At 35.6% G+C, this 19453-nt stretch overlaps 1 protein-coding gene across 7 annotated transcripts in view; it reads left to right on the forward strand.

Moving 5' to 3' along the window:
* Window positions 1–19347, forward strand: part of SENP7 (SUMO specific peptidase 7) — a 157990-nt gene extending 138643 nt beyond the window's left edge. For 6 of the 7 annotated variants that reach the window (XM_025913404.2, XM_086675564.1, XM_086675565.1 and 3 more), the window contains 9 exons: window positions 1606–1722; window positions 6124–6246; window positions 9855–9947; window positions 10588–10712; window positions 12524–12576; window positions 13999–14048; window positions 14143–14211; window positions 15324–15474; window positions 17491–19347. In XM_025913404.2, coding sequence (XP_025769189.1) covers window positions 1606–1722; window positions 6124–6246; window positions 9855–9947; window positions 10588–10712; window positions 12524–12576; window positions 13999–14048; window positions 14143–14211; window positions 15324–15474; window positions 17491–17628 — 919 coding nt within the window. In that variant the 3' untranslated portion in view covers window positions 17629–19347. The remainder of the gene's footprint in view (window positions 1–1605; window positions 1723–6123; window positions 6247–9854; window positions 9948–10587; window positions 10713–12523; window positions 12577–13998; window positions 14049–14142; window positions 14212–15323; window positions 15475–17490) is intronic. The other variant, XM_086675563.1, reaches the window with a different exon arrangement.
* Window positions 19348–19453: the final 106 nt, after the last annotated feature.

Raw genomic sequence — 19453 nt, forward strand, 5'->3', positions numbered from 1 at the left:
TTTGAGAGACATAGAGAGAGCACAAGTTGGGGAGGGGCAGAGAGAGAAGGAGACACAGAATCTGAAGCAGGCTCCAGGCTCGGAGCTGTCAGCACAGAGCCTGATGCGGCGCTTGAACCCATAAACCTGAGATCATGACCTGAGCCTAAGTCGGACACCCAACTGACTGAGCCACTCAGGCACCCCAGTGTTTTGAGTTTTATTCTTACACTGATGGTTAGTGATAGAAATAACAATTTTTTATTTTAGACAAAGTTAAAAACATTTATTAAGAAAACAGTCAGTGCCATTCCATTATTTTTAGTAAAGTATGCCTCAATTTAAGATACTTTGGAGTTTATCAGAACTTTCTTTTCTGAAGTTGCTATGTTACTCATATTTCCTCTTTTATATGTCTTCTTAGGGTGGTCAGGCAGAATAGGGATTCTGTGCAGTTAAGGGTGACTTCTCTTCTTCTGTGTGATTCCTTTTTTCTGTTAAAAAAAAAACAAGTTGGGGCGCCTGGGTGGCGCAGTCGGTTGGGCGTCCGACTTCAGCCAGGTCACGATCTCGCGGTCCGTGAGTTCGAGCCCCGCGTCAGGCTCTGGGCTGATGGCTCAGAGCCTGGAGCCTGTTTCCGATTCTGTGTCTCCCTCTCTCTCTGCCCCTCCCCCGTTCATGCTCTGTCTCTCTCTCTCCCAAAAATAAATAAACGTTGAAAAAAAAAATTAAAAAAAAAAAACAAGTGAAAGAATAGGATAGAAAATAGCCAATAAAATACTAACTATCATATTAGCATTTAAAGTTTTCACATATTCTTATTTGATTTAAGTGCTTTGGTTGCCTAGATTAAATCAGTTGCAGTTGAGTCCATCTTCTTGAATCTTTCTAGTTCAAGAAGTATAGTTATACCTTTATTTTTTACTACATTTGTGCAGTGAGGACCATCCTGTCTATTCCAAGATTATAGTTGGAAACTCACAACTGCTCTTCTGAGTTTTAAGAAAAGGTGCCAGAAGAAAGATGCCTAATTAGTTGTCATCTGTTTCCTACTTCTTTCTGGTTGTGTTATAATTACTTGTTTCCTATATTCTGTTAAGTTTTACATTATAAGCACTTTATTATAAGGAAACTTGCTTCTCTGCTCCCTTGTTATTTCTGTATTGTTCGGCTGTTGGTGTAGACTAGCCACAAGTAGAAGAACATAGTTTTTGACTGCTTGCTCTTTTGAATGGAAAGGAACTTGTCTTGGGGATTCAAACTTAGAGTTGGAAGGTAGAGCACAGGAAAATCTTTCATGGTTTATTACATCAGTGTGTTGAAAGTTAAAAATTGTGCAGAAGAGAGACATCTTAGATGGCATTATAACTGAGACATAACGTATTGGTTAGACAAATATGAGACTAGGTCACATGGGAAGGACTGGAAATGAAAAGATAATGGAAGTACTATTACTAGCTTCTGAAAATAAAGGAAAATATAATTGCTTGTATCCTGTCAATTATTTTTACTCTGTACATTATAGTTATTGAATACACTGCCCTAGTATTGTTCCATATAACAAATCTCTTTGATACTAGAATTTTCACTACCAATGTGTTTTAACTTTAGTTTTACTTTTTTAAGGTTGATTGTATATCCTCCACCACCTACTAAAGGGGGATTAGGAGTAACTAATGAAGATCTGGAATGCTTAGAAGAAGGAGAGTTTCTTAATGATGTAATCATTGATTTCTATCTTAAGTAAGTACAGTGATGAATGATCTCATTTGTTTTATCAGTTTTGATGTGAACTTTAAACTGCATGTCTATCACTGAAGTATTTTAACTCTAGCTAAAAGTAACCTGCCAACAATTCAGATTTTAGAAATTTTTGCCGGGGCGCCAGGGTGGCTCAGTTGGTTAGGTGTTCGACTCTTGACTTCAGCTCAGGTCATGATCTCACAGTGGTGGGATTGAGCCCTGTGTTGGGCTCTGCGCCAACAGGGTGGAACCTGCCTGGGATTCTCTCTCTCTCAAAATAAATACATGTTGAAAAAATTGTTTTGTTTGCCTACCGAGGTTTTCTACAGTTGACTACTTCAGTTATATACTCCAGAAGAGTTGCTATTTTTTGTTTGTTTTAGTTTTTATTTATTTTTTTTATTTATACTTCTTAACTGTTGTATTACTGTGGTGAAGGAAGTATCTAAAAATTACAGATCACTTTGGGAAAGGAAAAGAAGCAACTCTGTAGTTATCTATTCTGTCTTCAAGTGCTGTAAGAGTTACCTGTCATTTAAAAAACCCATATCACTATGCCATTAAAAAATAATTTTCGGGGCGCCTGGGTGGCGCAGTCGGTTAAGCGTCCGACTTCAGCCAGGTCACGATCTCGCGGTCCGTGAGTCCGAGCCCCGCGTCAGGCTCTGGGCTGATGGCTCAGAGCCTGGAGCCTGTTTCCGATTCTGTGTCTCCCTCTCGCTCTGCCCCTCCCCTGTTCATGCTCTGTCTCTCTCTGTCCCAAAAATAAATAAACGTTGAAAAAAAAAAAATAATTTTCAACTTTGCATAGCTTAGTTGAAGGAATAGATAGGAAGGTTTTATAAACTTTGATGTAAAGTTTCTAGCCTGCATCTTTCCTGAGTCCTATTGTTTACGTATACTAGCTTTATTCCAGTCACTCAGGCTCTGAATCTCTATCACTAGCCCTTCATCTCAGATACTGTACATTTGACCTCTAGAAGTTTGATCTGGGTCTTTTTTAATATCTTATACCTAGGGCCTCCATGAATTAGGGGGTTTTCCAGCCTGTCTGGTAAGAACAGGCACTATTCTTGTCACTGGCTCATTCCCTCTCATCTTTTCAGGTAGTTCTCACCCCAGCATTTTCCTCACACACATGCAATGGTCATTCTTCTAAATACTTGAGGAGGACGCTGCAGATGTCTGGAGTTCTGTTTATCTACGACTCTTCCCTTTTTAGTATTCTGATCTGTAAATTCTAGCTGTCTTGGTCTCTCCTGACTTTCAGCATCTCAATGTGGAGTCTGCCACCTGGGTTACTCCTTCCTGTGCTGCCACCTGTAAACTACCAAAACAGTAAACTGGGGCATGAGTGGAGCTCACCTTATTTCTCATTTCTCAAAGACCACTCTTCTTTGTTGCCTGATGTCTAGTGTTTTGAAGACTATTGATTCACATGTATTTTGTGTGATTTTTCGCTTCTTTCATCCAGGTGGGTAAATCTGGTCCCTGTTGTTCTGTCTTGGCTGGAAGCAGAAGTCTTCATCATCATTGACTCTTCACCCTTCCTTCCCTATCTGCATACTCAGTTGCCAATTTTAGTAGATTCTGTCTCTCAAATTCATTTATTCTTTTTCTTCTGTCATTATGATTTCCTAGTACTTCTTACCTGAATTGTTATTCTGTCTTTTTAACTAGTGTCCTTGTATTTTTTATCTCTGTTTTCCTGTGCATTAGGTATATTATGACCACCAGTATTCTTCTTAAACCACTCTATGAATGCAGTTCCCATTAGAAACTTATAGTAATTTCTTATTACCTGTCAAAATGAGTTCAGACCATCTGGCTTTTGAGAGTCTTGATAATATGACACTAATCTATCTCTTTAGCCTTTTACACGTATTTCATAGTCCAGCAAAATTGAATTATAAAGTTTACTAAACAAAGCCTATTCTTAGTCACTCTTCTGCCTTAATGCCCTGCTCTCTTGTTTCTTGGAAGACTTTCCTCTTTATCTCAACCTGTTGAAGTTTTATTCCTCTTTCATGGTTCCTCTCAAATGGTACCTTCCTCAAAACTTTTCCTGATCTTCTAAACAGATATTATTAATTCCCATAATACTCCATTTGCATCTTTTTTATGTTACTTATAATATTTTTCTTTATTTTTTTAATGTTTATTTAATTTTTTTTTTAGAGAGAGGCAGAGCATGAGCAGGGGAGGGGCAGAAACAGAATCCAAAGCAGGCTCCAAGCTCTGAGCTGTCAGCATAGAGCCGGATGTGGGGCTCAAACCCATGAACTGCAGGATCATGACCTGAGCCGAAGTTGGACACTTAAATGATTGAGTCACCCAGGCACCCCTTATTTTGCATTATTTTAAAGTTAGTTGGTGATTTTTATTTTTTTTTAAATTTTAATGTTTATTTCTGAGACAGAGAGAGACAGAGCATGAGTGGGGGAGGGGCAGAGAGAGAGGGAGACACAGAATCCGAAGCAGGCTCCAGGCTCTGAGCTGTCAGCATAGAACCTGATGCGGGGCTTGAACTCACAAACCATGAGATCATGACCTGAACCGAAGTCGGTCGCTCAACCGACTGAGCTACCCAAGTGCCCCAGTTAGTTGGTGATTTTATGATCATTCTTATTCTAAAGGTTAAGCATCTTATGTCTTTTTTTTTTTTTAATGTTTATTTATTTTTGAGAGAGAGAGAGACAGAGCGCAAGTTGGGGAGGGGCAGAGAGAGAGGGAGACACAGAATCTGAAGCAGGCTCTGAGCTGTCAGCACAGAACCCGATGTGGGGCTAGATGAACGGTGACATCATGATGTGGCCTGAAGTTAGAGGCTTAACCAAGTGAGCCACCCAGGCACCTCCATTTTATTTATTTTTGTATCCGTATAATAGTGCCAAATTTATATTTGGTGAGATGAACTGGATCATATTGTTAGTCTTTATATGTTTTATTAGAATTAACAAATACAATTTTATTCCTAATTTATTTCCAGTAGTACTTTTCTATATTTCCTATTCACTAAATTACCTGTTTCTCTGTCTCATTGACGTATTTTCAGAGAGGATTCTAACTTTAGTGTTGTTTTTTTTTTTTAATAATTTTTTAATGTTTTTATTTATTTTTGGGAGAGAGAATGCAAGTAAGGGAAGGGCAGAGAGAGAGAGAGAGAGAGAGGGAGGCACAGAATCAGAAGCAGGCTCCAGGCTCTGAGCTGTCAGCACAGAGCCCAATGTGGGGCTTGAACTCAGGAACCGTGAGAAGATGACCTGAGCCAAAGTTGGATGGTTAATCGACTGAACCACCCAGGCGCCCCCTAACTTTAGGTTTTAAATGACTTTCTATTTATTTTTTAAATTAAGGTGTAACTTTCAAGTAGTAAAGTACATAAATCTTAAGTGTGCAGCTAGTGAATGTTCACAAATGTATGCACCCATAATATCATCATTTAGATCAAGGTAAAGAACATTTCCAGCACACCAGAAGCATCCTTTGTGTCTCCTTCCATGTAGCAAAGCCTGTCCATAACCACATTTAAAAAAATGTCAAGTTGTATTTGTCTTCTATGCTTTTTTTCTTAAAGCAATTACAAGGTCATTTTTGAATCTGCAGAGATTCAAAAGCAGAGTTAAGAATAGCAGAGTTCGGGGCGCCTGGGTGGCGCAGTCGGTTAAGCGTCCGACTTCAGCCAGGTCACGATCTCGCGGTCCGTGAGTTCGAGCCCCACGTCGGGCTCTGGGCTGATGGCTCAGAGCCTGGAGCCTGTTTCCGATTCTGTGTCTCCCTCTCTCTCTGCCCCTCGCCCATTCATGCTCTGTCTCTCTCTGTCCCAAAAATAAATAAACGGTGAAAAAAAAAAAATTAAGAATAGCAGAGTTCACTAATGTGAAGAGTTTAATCACTAAATGATTCAATTACAAGCTTATGTTGAAGAATTGTTTTAGTAGAAATAGACTCAGGATTTATATATTGGACATATCTCACAGTAATTAAAATTTTTCTAGATTTATTTTAGGAGTGTCAGGGTTTCAATCTTATCTCTGTGTGGTATTTGATTAATATTTCCTTCTATACTCAGTCCTCTGGATTGTAAGCTATATGGCAGCATGTACTACCCCCCCTTTCCCCATTTTATGTCTCTAATATAATTATGGTGCTCTGCACATGTTAGGAATTTGATAAGTAATTGTTAAGTAAATGAGTTAATAAGTGGGCAATTTCTGCTTTAAACAATCTTGATGGAAGGTGAGGTAGATAAAGAACAATTTTAGCTGGAATCTGAGCAGATTGCAAGATTGCTTTGAATCTAAGTGGTCATAAAAATGAAGATTTACAGAACACATAAGATAATTGGGGGAAGATTAGGTAAAATCTAAAAATAACTTCTGTGGTTTTGCTATTTTACAGATATCTTATATTGGAGAAGGCATCAGATGAACTTGTTGAACGAAGTCACATTTTTAGTAGCTTTTTCTATAAATGCTTGACAAGAAAAGAAAATAATTTGACTGAAGATAATCCAAATCTTTCGTAAGTCAGTCTTTCAATGTACTTTAGTTTTAAGAGAAAAATATGCTGTGTTGATGCTCCTAGTAAAAAAAAACTTCTTACAGTTTTTCCTAGAGTGATCAGTATTACCATTTGTGCAGGCCTTTCAGCTCTTTCTCACCCCACTGTTCTTTTCCCTATCAGAGGAGGCTGACTCTTGCAGGCTGCATTTCCAAGTGCATGTTCTGTGGGGGACACTGGAAGTTGGAGGGCAAGGGAGGAAAAAGTCAGGTTATTTCTTTCTTAACCTCTTTGCATTGGGCAGTGATTTTGGCAGTGGCTCTATTTCCTCTATGGGTCCCATCTTATTTATTTATTTTTTAAGTTTATTTATTGAGAGAGAGAGAGAGAGCGAGCGAACAAGCATGTGCACATGTGAGGGGAGGGGCAGAGAGAGAATCCCAAGCAGGCTCCACATTGTCAGCGTGGCACTCAACACAGGGCTCAATGCGGGGCTCAAACCCAAGAATCGTGAGATCAGAACCTGAGCCAAAATCTAGAGTTGGATGCTTAACTGACTGAGCCACCCAGGTGCCCCTATATTTAACTTATTTGATGGCTTCCTGTTCTATTTTATGTATATAGAAATTGATGGTTGGTACCATGCATTTAATCTTATGTTTTATTTTAAGATTACTGGTCATTATTTGGCATAGCCACCTAGAAACTGATGAAATGAAAGCAAGTGGATTCTGCTGTGGTTTTAAATTTTAAAGTAATTTTTTAAAATTAGAAGTTACATGTTTGATCATATATAAAAGTAATATAAAACAGTGTTACATAAGTGGCATATTCCAGGGTAAGACATATATAAGGTACTAAGATACTATACTTCATATCTTATATACACACACATACACACAGTTGACCCTTGAACAACATGGATTTCAACCATGGGAGTCCATTTATATGCAGATTTTTTGGGATAAATACAGTGTACATGTATATACTGTAAATACTGCAAATGTATTTTCTCTTCCTTATGATTCTCTCAACATTTTCTTTTCTTTAGCTTACTGTATTATAAAAATATATAATACATATACCACAAAATGTGTGTTAATTGGCTTTATGTTATCAGTAAAGCTTCTGGTCAACAGTAGGCTGTTAGTAGTAGTTAAGGTTTGGGGATCCAAAAATTATATAGGTGGATTTTTAACTCCATGGCGGGGCTCAGTTCCCCTATCCCCTCACAGGTAAATACTTAGGTTAATGCTTGGCCTGATATATATGTAATTAGTTATCACACAAAGAATTTCTACAAATCAGTAAAAAAATAAGAAGATAGCCACAAAGCAGAGTGGTAAGGGGTATAAACCTTAATGGTAAATAAATCTCTGACAAGACACTCCAACTACTAGTGTAAGGGAATTGCAGACTAAATGATGCACAAACTCATTACTATGGATTATGAGATGCTGAGAGATCTGGCTTCTGCCCGTCTCCCTACTCTCACCTCATGACATTCTTTCTCCTCACTTACCCTCCTTCAGCTCAGCCTTCCTCCTTTCAGTTTTCAAATATGCTAAGCTCTTTTCCTATTTTCTGACTGAAATTTCTTCTCCTGGCACTTTTTTTGTATTATAACATGGTTTGTGATCATTGGTTTGTTTGCTTGTCCTAAGGTCATGAGGTCATGGACTTTATCTGTCTTATTTTCTACTCTGTCCCAGTGCCTTTTGCTCAGTGCTTGTAACATACTAGGAGCTCGAAAGAGAATAATAATATATTTTATTGAATGGGAGAGAACTCTTAGACATATAATTAAAGATCTTCCAAAGAGTTAGGAACTGAGAATAAGAGATTATATTGTGTTTCCCATAACCTCTCCCATTCTCCTTGTTCCATCTAGTGTCTAATATATCAATCAAATAAGTCCAGTATGATCAGGAAATCAAACACCAACATAACAAAACAAAAGAAAACCGGGTGTCTATCTTTAAGATTTTCAAACGGAAAAGCAAATTAATAGGCTATGCACTATTTGAAAATAATTGTTCATTATCATTATAATGATTGGGTCATTCTGAAACAAAATTCAGTAAACATGTGACTTCTGATCATTTTATGAAGTTAAAGTCTACATAGTGTCTAATTCCTACCACCTTTTATTAGCTCATTCTAAATTCCATCTTCTCCTAATGTTACTCCTGTGAGTATGGTTAAATATTCAGATGAACAGGGATGGGACAAAGATTTCTTTTCCTATATTACTTGGTATATAAATATAAAACAACTTATTTAATTCCTTGCATAAAAAGGAGGTTCTTGGGGGCGCCAAGGTAGCTCAGTTGGTTAAGCCTCTGACTTTGGCTCAGGTCATGATGTCACAGTTCATGGGTTTGAGCCCTGCATCAGGCTCTGTGCTGATAGCTCAGAGCCTGGAGCCTGCTTCAGATTCTGTGTCTCCCTCTCTCTCTGCCCCTCCCCCGCTCCAGCTCTGTCTCTCTTTGTCTCAAAAATACACATTAAAAAAAAAAAAAATTCTTGAAGGCCCTGAGCCAGAAGTTACACACCACCTCTTTTCTAAAACTTTTTTTTAAGCAAGACTTTGAAAGTCTTTTTTTTTTAAGTTTTACTTTTTAAATGTTTATTTTTTTTAATTTTTATTTTAGACAGAGCATGAACAGGGAGAGGGGCAGAGGGGGAGAGAGAGAATCTTAAGCAGGCTTCATGGTCAGAGCCTGACGCTGGGCTCGATCCTATGACCCTGGGATCATGACCTGCGCCAAAATCAAGAGTTGAATGGTTAACCAACTGAGCCACTCAGGCACCCCCCTTAAAACTTTTTTTTGATATTCAAACTTGGTTTAATATCTTCCTTCCTTATTTTCCTGATAAGATAAAGAAAAGAAACAATTATATGTGTGTCCTGGTTCTTTTCTAGGTGGCTTTTCTAAATGCTATAACATAATTCCTTTGTGTCCCTTATGACACTTATATTTTAGCCATGGTTTTTTTCTACCCTCTTCATTTTGTGAACTCCTTAAGGGCAGCGTGGGTGATTTTTATTATTTATTCTTAAGAACCTAATAAATCTATGTTGAAGAAGTAAATGAAAGATGGATGAATAGTGGGTATTTTCAACTCATTGTCTTATAATTTCCTTATATATAAAATGAAAGGAGATGACTGTCATCTTTAAAAAAATCTAAGAATATATGCCTCATTCCTCCTGTTAACTTTAACACCTCCCTCATCACAGGTATAACATTTAGACAATTCTTTTAAGGTTTAATGATAATATTTTTATCATGCCCAGATGGAACTAAAGTAAATAAATAGGTTTAGCTGTTTACATACAGTTACTGAGCTATTTTTGGAGTCTATAAACCATTTTATAAATTGCTCCTTCTATTCTATCTATGACATTGTTTATAAACAGTCATTAAGTTTAACAACAATTAGAAATTAATGAAAGGAAATGAGTATTATATATCTTAATATGCATTAAATATTATATATCTTGAAGAAGATGGTTAAGTAAACTGAATTTCACATTTTTCAGTGTATAAAAATGACTCCTGAAATCTGTATCTTCAATTTTTAATTTTTTATATGTAAAATACATGTATCTTTCATATTCCCAGAATGGCACAGAGGAGACATAAAAGAGTAAGAACATGGACTCGTCACATAAACATCTTTAACAAAGATTACATCTTTGTGCCTGTAAATGAGTCGTGAGTATTTCAGATTATTTAAAAACAAAATTGGAGAGTACAGAAAAAAATATTTTGTGCATTTTTAGATTAATAATCAGTAAAAGGTATGGGTATGCATCTTAAGTACTATGTTTAAATTTTCCAAAGAAGTAGCTAAAACTATGAGTGACTATATTAGATTTTGGTTTGACAAATGGTCATATTGTAAATATAGTAGAAAAAATAAAAATGACAAATGCCCATAAGACTGTAATGACTGAGACATTGAATTTTTCTTTTTTGGGCTCAAAAGAATTTCTTACTAAGTAAAAGATGAAAAGATTTTAGAATAAACCTTAAAATATTTAAGAGAACAAACTGTTTAAGCACTAACAGAAAAAAGATGATGCTATGAGTTTATTTATTAAAGAAGTTCTTCAATAGGAAGCACTGATTATATGAAAGTAAATAAATTTGAAATAATTCAGATTTTACCCTAAGTAGTCTTACTACTCATTTAATTACTTTTGGAATGTGTGGCCCGTGTTATGTCAGATATTACAGTGTAGTTAATTGGTATGAAGTTTGTTTTACCCACTTTCTCAGCTGTAGATCCAAAACACATTGCTCTGCATTGTTTAGATTTCATGTTATTAAGATTGTGTTTCTTTTTCAACAGATCTCATTGGTATCTTGCTGTCATTTGTTTTCCATGGTTAGAAGAAGCTGTATATGAAGATTTTCCACAAACTGTATCCCAGCACTCACAGGCTCAGCCATCTCAACATGACAACAAAATAATAGGTGGTAAACTTAATGTAGATACTGTTTTTAATGATGATGACAACAGTAGAATGATTATAGTGAACAATATGAGGTTAAAAGATGGTGTGTATATATATATATATATTTGAGGGAGGGAGGGAGGGGGAGAGAGAGAAAGAGAGAGAGAGAGAGAGAGAGAGAGAGAGAGACACAAAGGGGGAGGGACAGAAGGAGCCAGAGAGAGAATCTGAAGTAGGCTCCATGCTCAGCACAGAGTCCAGTGTGGGGCTCATCTCACAACCATGAGATCATGAACTGAACTGAAATCAAGAGTTGGATGCTCAACTGACTGAACTACCCAGGAGCTCTGGTGGTAGTATTTTTTTTTTTTTTTTTAATGAAACTAGTAGAAAGAATAAGAAATCTGAAATTTTCATATAGATGCCCAACCTCATGTATAGACAAAATGTAATTCTTAAGTTATAATGTTATGTCAAGTTTTATCATAGCATTTTTTATAAAATAATCTTGCTAACATGACTAAGAATTCATACTATGGATCTTCAGGCATAGACCAGTTCAGGTCTTTGGCCTCCTTTGTTAAGTTTATTCCTAGGTATTGTATTCTTTTTTTTTTACTAGTAAAGAAACTAAACCAATTATCAAAAACCAAAGAAAAAAATCAATGACCAGATAAATTCACAGATGAATTCTACCAAACATGTAAAGAAGAGTTAGTGTCTACTGTCTTCAAACTATTCCCCCCCGCCAAAAAAAAGAAGAGAGGCTTCCAAATTGATTCAATGAGGCCAGCATTACTCTGATACTGAAGCCAGACAAAGACACTAAAAAACAAGAAAACTACAAGCCAATATCCCTGATGAACACAAAAGGAAAAGTCATCAGCAAAATATTAACAAACTGAATCCAAAACTACATTTAAAGACAGTTAAGTGGGATTTATTCCAGCTATGAAAGGATGGTTCAGTATCTGCAAATCAACCAACGTGACACATCACATTAACAAATTAAAGGATAAAAACCATTTGCTCATCTTAAAAGATGCAGAAAAAGGATCCATTCATGGTAAAAACTCCCAACAAAGTGGGTTTAGAGGGAACATAGTTCAACAGCGTCATAAAGCCCATGAATGACAACCCATACCTAACATCATACTTATGGAGAAACGCTAAAAGCTTCTCCTTTACGATCAGGAACAAAGATGTCCACTGTCACCACTTTCATTCAACATAGTACTGAAGTCCAGCAATTAGACAAGAAAATAAAGAAAAGGCAACCAAATTGGTAAGGTAGAAGTAAAATTGTCACTATATGAAGTAAAAATGTCACTATATATATATATATATATATATATATATATATACACATATATATATATTTATATTCTGCTACTTTGTTATTAGTATATAGAACTGCAACAAATTTCTGTACATTAATTTTGTATCTTGCAACCCTACTGAATTAATTTATTTTAAGAGTTTTTTGGTGGTGAAATCCCACATTTTTTCTCAATTTAAATGAACACATTTCTTGTTAATGCTAGTAAACTGACTAGGTTTACTTGAAATTCTTAAAATTCTTACTTAAACTTCAGGTCTCTTAAACTTCTTCCATGATTTTTCTTATGTTACAACCCAAATGTTAATTCAGTAAGCAAATAAGCCTACTTATTTTGAGAAAAAAAGAAAATTACATGTTTTATAGCTGTAGTCTAAGCAGTAGGCAGAATATTAATAGCCATTGCCATTAATACTGGTCCAAACCACATCTAAATACTTGATATTAGATATAAAATAAGCACTCATTATTGCTTTATTATTTCTAACTAGATAACGATGTACATACTACTTCGACACTGTCCTTGGGCACAGAGGATTCCCAAGTAAGTGTGTTCTTTATAGATATGAAAGAAGGAATCTTTTCTATTGTTATTTTTTAGTTTTTATTTCATTTATTTCCACCCTGGTCTTTATTATTTCCTTCCTTCTACTACCTTTGGGCTTTGTTGGATCTAACTTTTCTAGTTTCTTTAGGTGTAAGGTTAGATTGTTTATTTGAAATTTTTCTTATTTGTTGAGGTATGCCTATATCACTATAAACTAACCTCTTAGAACTGCTTTCCTAGCATCCCAAAGATTTTGGGCTAATGTGTTTTCATTTTCATTTGTTGCCATGTAGTTTTGTGATTTCCTCCTTGAGTTCTTTGTTGACCCATTGGTTGTTTAATAGGTTTAGTGTCCACATTTTTAGGTTCTGTTAACTTTTCTTTTTCTTTTTTTTTTTTTTTTGAATGTTTATTTTTGAGAGAGAGAGAGAGAGACAGAGCAAGAGCGGGGGAGGGGCAGAGAGAGAGAGGGAGACACAGAATCCAAAGCAGGTTCCAGGCTCTGAGCTGTCAGCACAGAGCCTGAGGCGGGGCTCGAACTCACCAGCCGTGAGATCATGACCTGAGCCGAAGTCAGACACTCAACCGACTGAGCCACCCAGGCACCCCTAACTTTTCTTTTATGGACTTCCAAACTGTTATGTATGGTCTAGATTTGGTGTCTTAATTGATTAAGGTAGCCACCTAGCGATTTTTTTTTTTGTATGTATAGACAGTAGCAGCCTTGCTATCCTGGCAGAGGCTTATGTCTTTACTGTTACTGGTATAGGGTGGGCAGAAGAAAGGAAGTTTCCTTTTCTGTTCTAACGGTGGCACAATAGGAGACCTTCTTCTTGCTTGTACAACAGTCTTCCCAAATTAAGTTCCTTAGACCAACTGTTGTAAGATGCAGAGTATGATAAAAAGGATTGTAAGGTCAGTTAAGTTGGTTAAACTCTGTGTCCTATTCATCTCTTAAAGATTCACTGTTACATTAGAATAATAAAGGTACTAAGAAGTTATGCATTAAAGAATTCTGCTTAAGTTTGGCCTGTTGTTTCCCAGATTTGTCTCCAGTGACATCATACATTGAGTTAGAGAATGTATGTAAAGTCAGGTTAAATTAACTTGTTTATCTTTGCTTGAGATGGTAACTCTGAATAGAAGTAATTAAAGTTCTAGGTTGTTTTTTAGGCTATGTCAAAGTTCTAGAACTTCTTGAAGCTACATGTAAAAGTATAAGATACTGTTTCACTAGTATAAGAAAATAAATCAATGAATTTCTGAAAAAACAACATTGGCTCACTTTAGATGATGAAAAGGACTCTTACTTGAAATTTTAATTTCAGAGTATTTCAAACATTTTAAAGAATAACTGAACACTAATGTATTCAAACTGGTTTTAATTGCAAAGCCATAAAAATTCCTGTTTTATTTCAGAGTACCGAGACAAATATATCAGTACCAGTACCAAAGAAAATGTGTAAAAGGTAGGTACATGCTATAATAATAGTTTTCTCAGATATTTAAGTTTAATTCATGTACAAGTATGTACATCTTGATTTCTTCTTTTGATTTTCATAGGCCATGCATTCTCATACTAGATTCCTTGAAAGCTGCTTCTATACAAAACACAGTTCAGAATTTACGAGAGTAAGTAATGACAATTTTTCTCTCAGTCTGTTATCTAAAATCTCAATAATTTTGAAGCTACGATATTTAAGAATTACTGAAAAGACTGTATCAGGAATTATATTTTATTATTATTATTTTTTTAATTTTTTTTTTTTAACGTTTATTTATTTTTGGGACAGAGAGAGACAGAGCATGAACGGGGGAGGGGCAGAGAGAGAGGGAGACACAGAATCGGAAACAGGCTCCAGGCTCCGAGCCATCAGCCCAGAGCCTGACGCGGGGCTCGAACTCCCGGACCGCGAGATTGTGACCTGGCTGAAGTCGGACGCTTAACCGACTGCGCCACCCAGGCGCCCCAGGAATTATATTTTATTATGTATTTAGATGAGGTCTACAATGTAATCAATAATAAACATCCCCTATAGTATGTTAATATTAAAGCACTAATATTTCTCAGATAATAACTTGTATATATTGAAAGTAAAATCAAAATTTGTATTCATAACTGAACAAAAAGCATAATTTTACAAAGGAGCATTGCAGCTATTAGTGGTTATCAAAAGTATCATTTTAGAGAAAATAAGAACTCTTTCACCTTTTTATTACTTCTGTGTGTATATATTGGGGAGCCTGGCTGTCTCAGTTGTAGAGCAAGCGTGTGACTCTTGATCTCAGGGTCTTGAGTTTAAGCCCCATGTTGAGTGTGGAGCTTACTCAAAAAAAAAAGGGGGGTTGGTATTTGTGTGTGTATATAAGTGTGTGTGTGTGTATATGTATGTGTGTAATTTTGTAATTACTGTAGGATCTGGAAACAACTGGGAACTCAAGTTTTAAAGTAATTTATTAGTTTAGTAATTAACAAATTTAGTAATTTGTTAGTAATATAAATGAGCTTATGTGTGTGAGTTATGAAAGTTGGATTGTTGAAAAAAGTCTAGCTTTTAGTTAGAAACTCAGATGATTTTCTTTTAAATAGCAACCCTTGAAGCCTCACATATTATAATTTGTACTGTTAAACTTGGAAATTTGACTTGAGGCAACACATTTGGTAGCAATTATTTTCCATCTTTGTGTTGAATAATAGTAAAGAGATTTCTACTAGAGTCACTCTACTTTTTTGATGATTCAAGGTATTTAGAAGTAGAGTGGGAAGTTAAACGAAAAACTCATCGTGAATTCAGCAAAACAAACATGGTGGACCTATGCCCTAAAGTTCCTAAACAAGATAATAGCAGTGATTGTGGAGTATATTTACTGCAGTATGTGGAGAGCTTCTTTAAGGTATGTAAAAATTCTTTATTCACAGTTACCAGCATATAATTACAAATTACTGGGCAAACAAAGAAGCAAAATATTACAGGTAATCAAGAAAGAAAAAGTAAATCACATATAATCCAGATATTAGAGTTATTTAATGGATAAGAACTTTAAAATGATTTGAATAATACGTTAGAGAGAATAGAGTGAACAAAATGGATGAAAAGATGGAACCTGCTAAAAAAGATCACGTGGGTATTCTACAGCTAAAATTTCATAATAATATATCTGAAATTAAGAATTTATTGGCACTGGGGTGCCTGCATGGCTCAGTTGGTTAAGCATCCTTCTTCGACTCAGGTCATGATCTCAAGCCCCGTGTCGGGCTCTGTGCTGACAGCTAGCTCAGAGCCTGGAGCCTGTCTTCAAGATTCTGTGTCTCCCTCTCTTTCTGTCCCTCCCCTGCTCAGGCTGTCTCTCTCTCTCTCTCTGTCTCAAAAATAAATAGAACATAAGAAAAAAGAATTTATTGGGACTTGTGATGAATACTCAGCGTTGTATGCAAGTGATGAATCACTAAATCCTACACCTGAAATTAATATTATACATGTATTAACTAACGAATTTAAATAAAAACTTGGAAGAAAAAATAGGAACTTATTGCTTGAGTTTAATAGCAGACTTGGATGTAGCAGAAGACAGGATTAGAATTAAAAAAAAAAAAAAGAGCAATAGGGGCACCTGGGTGGCTCAGTTGGTTAAGCATCTGGCTCTTGATTTTGGCTCAGGTCACAATCTCACAGTTTGTGGGTTCAAGCTCCACGTTGGGCTCTGCACTGACAGTGTGCAGCCTGCTTGCGATTCTCTCTCTCTGCCCTTCCCCTGCTCACTGTCTCTCTCTCAAAATAAATAAACTTCCATAAATGAGTAAATAAACAAATAAATAGGGCAATAGAAAGTATTCAACTGTATTTGAGAGAGAAAAAAGAACATAAAGAACAGAATAGACAAGTGTGATGTGAGTAAAAAATTTGAATTTACATGTAATTAGAGTTCCAGAAAGATTAGGTTGGAAGAGAAAGGCAGACAAAAATTTGAAGGAAAAATTTCAAAACTAAAAGACCCATATATTCAAGAAGCTCAGAAAGCCATAAGCTAGATGAGTACAGTGACAAGCATGAGTGTTCTTTTCTAGCTCATCAGCCATGCTATAGGTAACAGTATTGAAGACATTTTAAAAGCAAGGGACCACTCTTTGCTTTTTAAACCGTCAGCTCATTACTTCAGTCATTACCAGGGTTACTTGTGAGGCCCCTCTCCTCTCTCTGGAGGTCAGGGAGGCGAGACTGAAAGTTCCAACTCTCTAATTACATTGTTGGTTGTCTTGGCAACCAGCCCCATTTTTTTTGGTGTGGTGTTACGAAGGTGGGTATTTTTGACTAGAAGCTTCCTTGGAGAATTCTTTTTTTTCATATTTATTTTCTTTATTCTGAGAGAGCATGAGTGGGTGAGAGGCAGAGACGAGAGACAATCCCAAGCAGGCTCTGCATTGTTAGTGCAGAAGCCAGCACGGGGCTCCTTACCACCCCCTGCCCAAACCATGAGATCATGACCTGAGCCGAGATCAAGATTTGGACAATTAACTGACTGAGCCACCCAGGTGCCCCTTGCTTGGAGAATTCTTAAAGGTACTTTCAGCATGTGAGGGTTATAGTATACAGTTGGAACTTTTGATATTATTGGGGAGGAATGATAATATATAGTTTTAGGTGAATTGTATAGTATGTGAATTCTATCTCAGTAAAGTTGCTATTTTAAAAAGTTAGCAATTTTTCAGGGTGCCTGGCTGGCTTAGCCAGAAGAGCATGTGACGCTTGATCTCAAAGTCATGACTTTGAGCCCCATGTGGGGTGTAGAGAGGACTTAACTTAAAAATAAAAAGCTAAAAAAAGTTAGGAATTTTTCATTTCTTGTAAAATGAAACTAAAACAAGTTTGAATTGTCCTGCTAAAGGGATTTCATTTTCTTTTCTCTCATTAGGATCCTATTGTTAATTTTGAACTTCCAATTCATTTGGAGAAATGGTTTCCTCGTCATGTAATAAAGACCAAACGGGAAGATATTCGAGAGCTCATTTTGAAACTTCATTTACAGCAACAGAAGGGCAGCAGTAGCTAGTTAATCTGTACAAACATGACACAGATGTCCTATAAGATTACTGGAAAGCTGCTTACCAGCATTTGTGTTAGTCAGCTCACAGAGAAGAAAATAACTTGTGGTAGTTTTATAAGTCATTGAACATTATTTAAAATAAATAAGGTATATTATTAGATTGTTGGGATCTGGTAGATGTAGTGGAAAATGGGGGTGATATAGAGAAACTTATTAGAAATTAAACTTTCATAAATATTTGATATTTTTCTGATCAAATTTGCTTCTGATTATGCAATAGCATATGTAAATGTGGGAATGTTTTTGTAGATAATAAAACCAAGTGATCTGTACTTCCATATAACTGGGAGTTGAGGGGAGTTAGGTCCTCCCTGGTGCCAGCCCCAGTGCTTGTCACATTTGTTGACAAGTCACATTATATTGTAATACTATTCTTTGCGGCTCAAGCATGCAATATGAATACTATGTATTTTTTTAAAGAAGAATTTAGTATTAAGGCTTCAGAAAATGCCATTTACGGCATCCTTTCTTTATAGTTTAAAAGAAGACATGATGTTAGGAAGATGATTGAAATTGACTCTTTCAAAGCGCAGCTTATTTTTCTCAGTTGCTAAATGGAATTGTTACTCTGCTGTGATTGTTACATGTTTTCTTTTTCTTTTGATGTCATATATGGGGATCTGGGAAATTAGTTCATTCATTCAGAATGAAATTTGGAACAAAAAAAATTTAGCTACCCAAAATAGGTTTTTACAATGACATATGTAGCTCAACATAGTTCTTTGAGGTAATAGCTATATCAATATTGACTTCTATCCTATTCTGATATCCTAGAATATACGTACCCACTTTCTGTAAGTATCAAAGATAAAATGGATGTCCTCATAACTTTAATTAAAGAATACCCTCAAAATCTTATTTATTAATTGTTAGAACTAAATATATAATTTTATAGCTCTGTTTACCCAGTATTTATCTGCAAAGTCAGATTGCTCAAATTGCTTTTATATTTTTAAATTGTAGTTTTTAGAGACCTATGATCCCTATGAAGCATAAGTTTTTATTAAATGTTTAGGGAACAGTTTTGAATTCATGTGATGATGGTGGTATTATATGTGATTAAACACTTTACAACCTTTTAATGTTATCAGGAAAATTTTGAGAGGACAATTATATTGTATTTTCTCAGATTGAAAAACCATGTTTTTTAAGAATATTATTTTAATCTTCTGTTTTAAGTATCTCTTGGATTTATATTGTTAACTGTATATAAGGCAGTGAAGCAAAGGCAATTTAAGATGAAGCTAAAAATTGGAACATTTTATTTCAAAATCATGTGAATTTGAAGTTGTCAGTTAAGCCTCAGTATTTTTGAATTTTTGTTAATCTTGTCACCATCTTTATATTGTTAAAGATATTTGTCTTTTGGGGATTTCTCAGAAAGATGATTATAATTACATGATTTTATTCCCAGTATGTGTGTGTATGGGAGGGGATTTTTTTAAAATGACTATTAATTATTTTGTACATCTAACTTTGGGAAAGCAAGTATGTAATACATCTTCATATGACTTCTTAACTTTTGTGTTTGTATGTTTTTCAAAGGTACCACTGTCCTTTATCATGTTTTGAAGATTGTTTAAAATTCATTTTCCTAAATTCATGTGGAAATAATGTGTTGAGAATATCAACATTTTATATTAAACATGTTTCCAATTCATCAAATTAAGGTGTAATTTTCCTTTCTTAAGAATCATGAGCCATTCTTAGAAATAAATTGTTGAATTTATAATACCCAGTGCATCTCCAATAACTGATGGTTAGATGAATT

This window comes from Puma concolor, chromosome C2 (assembly GCF_028749965.1).
Source record: "Puma concolor isolate L17-30 chromosome C2, mPumCon1.1.hap2, whole genome shotgun sequence".
Classification (NCBI taxonomy): domain Eukaryota; kingdom Metazoa; phylum Chordata; class Mammalia; order Carnivora; family Felidae; genus Puma; species Puma concolor.